General features: G+C 38.5%; 1 protein-coding gene across 1 annotated transcript; it reads left to right on the plus strand.

The window, feature by feature from the left end:
- The first annotated feature begins 236 nt into the window (after nt 1-236).
- On the plus strand, nt 237-2,251 carry LOC119987554 (nudix hydrolase 4). The gene is made up of 5 exons (XM_038832491.1): nt 237-582; nt 854-980; nt 1,072-1,158; nt 1,256-1,384; nt 1,478-2,251. Exons 1-5 carry the CDS (start codon nt 413-415, stop codon nt 1,586-1,588), a joined length of 624 nt encoding a protein of 207 aa, XP_038688419.1. The 5' UTR covers nt 237-412; the 3' UTR covers nt 1,589-2,251.
- Nucleotides 2,252-3,267: the final 1,016 nt, after the last annotated feature.

The following is a 3,267-nucleotide window of genomic DNA, read 5'->3' on the forward strand; positions in this document are numbered from 1 at the left end:
CGATGTTGTCCTTGGATAAAAAAAAAAGGGTAAACTATCATCTTAACAAGTTTGTATGTTACATGTAATGCAAGAATAAAGAGTTGTAATATCTACAAGCGGTTTACAGTCTGTAACCGTTTGGTTTTCAAACAAACGGTTGTAGTTTCAACTGCCGTATGCGCGCGTCGCGCGTGTGTCCATGTCTCTCTCAACTGTGTTTATTAATAGGAGCAGAACAGACTGACTTTGTTGTCCATGATGCATCTCTGCCTTCCTCTGCCATTGTAATTATTGTATTGCCATTTTCGAGTAGTGCAGGAAAACAACCACAAGCTCTTCCTCCTCCTTTTTCCTTCTCTCAAATTTGAAGCCTAATTATAGCCAGAAACCCTCAGAGAAACACAAAGAAATTCCTAATTGTGGCCAATCGATGAGGTTCCTCACAAATTTCACGAACTTTCTGTCTGTTATGTTCGCTTTTCTTGAAAAATTCCCAGTGAAGATCATGCCTATCCAACTTAAAGACATGGTCACTTTGGTTTCTCGTACTGGTCGGCACTTGCAACGTTACGACGACAAAGGATTGCGTCAAGTTGTTGGGTATGTCAAGTTCCCCTGTTTTTTTTACCTTAATTTCTCAGAACTTGTTTGTTAAAAAAGTTGAATTTCTTTGCCTTGAATCTTCTTTGGTTGAATAATCATTTCATTTTACGAAGTGGGTTTGTGTCAAAATGATGTCTTTTTAATGTTTTCTTATGTGGGTCTCTTTCTGGTTTCTGGGTTAGAGGGAAGAGGATAGGGTTGCAATTTTTTTCTGTTTTTGATGAAATTATGTCCTGATGTGTTCTTTATTTGTGATGGAACTGTGCAGTTGTATTCCATACAGATATAGAGAAGCAAAGCAATCATCTCCTCTTACTGATGGAATTCTAAATGAGGAACTTTTAGAAGTCCTTGTAATTAGTGCACAAAATGGCCAAGGAATGTTGTTCCCAAAGGTACCACCACAACAATAACTTGTGACCATCGTTGGTCTATTTTGCTTCTCATTCAATGAATGAAATGATTTATGTTCAATTCAATCTGCAGGGTGGTTGGGAAACAACTGATGAATCCATGGAAAAGGCTGCAATGCGCGAAACCCGCGAAGAAGCCGGTGTAACTGGTGACATAGAAGTTAGTATCTGAAACAAACATTCTTGTTATTGTGTTTTGAACGGCGTTTGTGTCATGTTTTGATACTAATTCTTATGGGTTTGGATTCAATTTGCAGCGTAAATTAGGTAGATGGGAATACAAGAGCAAGCGTCGAAGCATTGTTCATGAAGGGTACATGTTTCCTCTGCGTGTCAAGGCCGAATTAGAGTCTTGGCCGGAAAAGAATATCAGAGAACGAAGATGGGTAAGCGAAAATTGTGTTCATTGTGAGTTCAAGCATTGTAATTTCAATAGATAAGAAGTTGAGTTGATGATGAGATTGTGCAACTTTGTTTAGGTTTCGGTCACAGAAGCTAGAGAAATATGTCCACAATGGTGGATGAGGGAAGCTTTAGAAGAGTTCGTTCGTCGACAAACAAACCTCAAATGTAGAGGAAGTGAAGAATGACAAAACCTTCTCACAGGGACTAACATCCCTAACAGGAGATTTGGAGCTCGGTGTTATGACGTCAAAAGTCTCACATCGGGCTTGATCTATCCACCGGAACCGGTAAACCCAAAGAGGACAATATCGTTGGTTGTATGGGGTGCAGATTTCTGGTATTCGGTTTCTACCAAAACCGGTAACTGGTTGAGACGTAGATCCGCGAAGCCGTTGAAGAAACATATAAAGAAAAGGAACTCAGTGTAATTCAATTCATTCTTTCATGTTAATAAGAACTTTGAGTTTGATTCTCAACATTGGGTTTCTGTGTTCTTCAGCTTGAGAAGATTAGGTTTGCAGGATCTATTTGTCAAGTAGTGAAAACAAGTTGTGTTGATGGAGCTGTAACAACTAACAAGTTGATGATGATGGAGATGTTAGGTTGGATTTTAGTGAGAGGCTACTGCATTCATTCATTTGGACAGTTGACTTGATCACAATCTCAAGTCGTTTGAGAGAGAATATATTGGTGCAGCAATTTAAGACCACACTTTATTTCACACACACACATCCACATCCCATTAGATCTAAGTCTTCTTCCACATAAATGATTGGGAATCCAAGATTATGCTTTCATTTGTACTCTACAATGTATTTTTTCTAATATCTAAGGGACTCCTTTTGGCATGATCAAGTTCAATTTGATTGGAAATATCACTTTTCTCAAAACATTAGTAAATCTTGAAATATGTTTAGGAAAGGAAAGGCGTCTGCATGGGAGTTATTTGGATGATAGTCTAGTGGTGAATTTATCTGGGGTCGAATTATATGGACTCCGAACGTTATGAGTTATTTGTAGAAACGCCCTGGGTTTTTGTGCGGGAAATTTATGTGCACACTTTGTTCTCGTTTATCAAGAAAAATGTTTAGGAAGAGAGGATCGGAGAATATTCTTAAAAGACATTTATTTTTTAATTGAATTGCTGACAAACCCTCTTTTCTCCAAATGCCCAAAGTAGGAACTGAAGATTTTGTAAAACCAGAACAAATCCTCACAAACTACTAGCACAAAAATTGTGTTCTTTTGACACTCAAAAAACAGAAGAAAGGGGGCAAAAAAGAGTAAAGGGTGTTCATAGGAGAAAAAAAAAACACAATTTTTGTGACAACCCTGCACAATACATGGACTGAGCTGTGCCAAACCATTCCCCTTTGTGACAACATTTGTTTGGTGGTTGTCCTTCCACTTACCTATAAATGTGGGAACTTTTTAATGGAAATGTTAATGGGTTGGGCCAAATGACTAATAACTTAAACAGAGTATTGAGTCTCTGCTTATAAGGGCTTGTGAGGTGAGCCATGCCTAATCTGTGTTTGACCCATTTGGGCCACTGCTGATTTTGCAGGGTCAAGTTTGACATTTTTTTTAAAATAATGAGCAACCACCCAAGTCAACGTGTTTTTTGGACAGTTGAGTGAACATAAAATTCGAGTCGTCAGAATAACTCGCATTACATGTCTACATTGTCACTGACGACGTTTAAGATTGGGACTGAAGTCCATATGGGTAGGGGACCGAAGGCCAGTGCTGATTTTGTAGGATTTCTCGTCTATGTTGTTTGGATTTCTGGTTGACTGATTAACAATGGCAAATAAAGAAAGGATATTAGTAGGTGAGGTTGGGACAATAACATTAACAGCCA

This window comes from Tripterygium wilfordii, chromosome 20 (genome assembly GCF_013401445.1).
Source record: "Tripterygium wilfordii isolate XIE 37 chromosome 20, ASM1340144v1, whole genome shotgun sequence".
In the NCBI taxonomy this organism is placed as follows: domain Eukaryota; kingdom Viridiplantae; phylum Streptophyta; class Magnoliopsida; order Celastrales; family Celastraceae; genus Tripterygium; species Tripterygium wilfordii.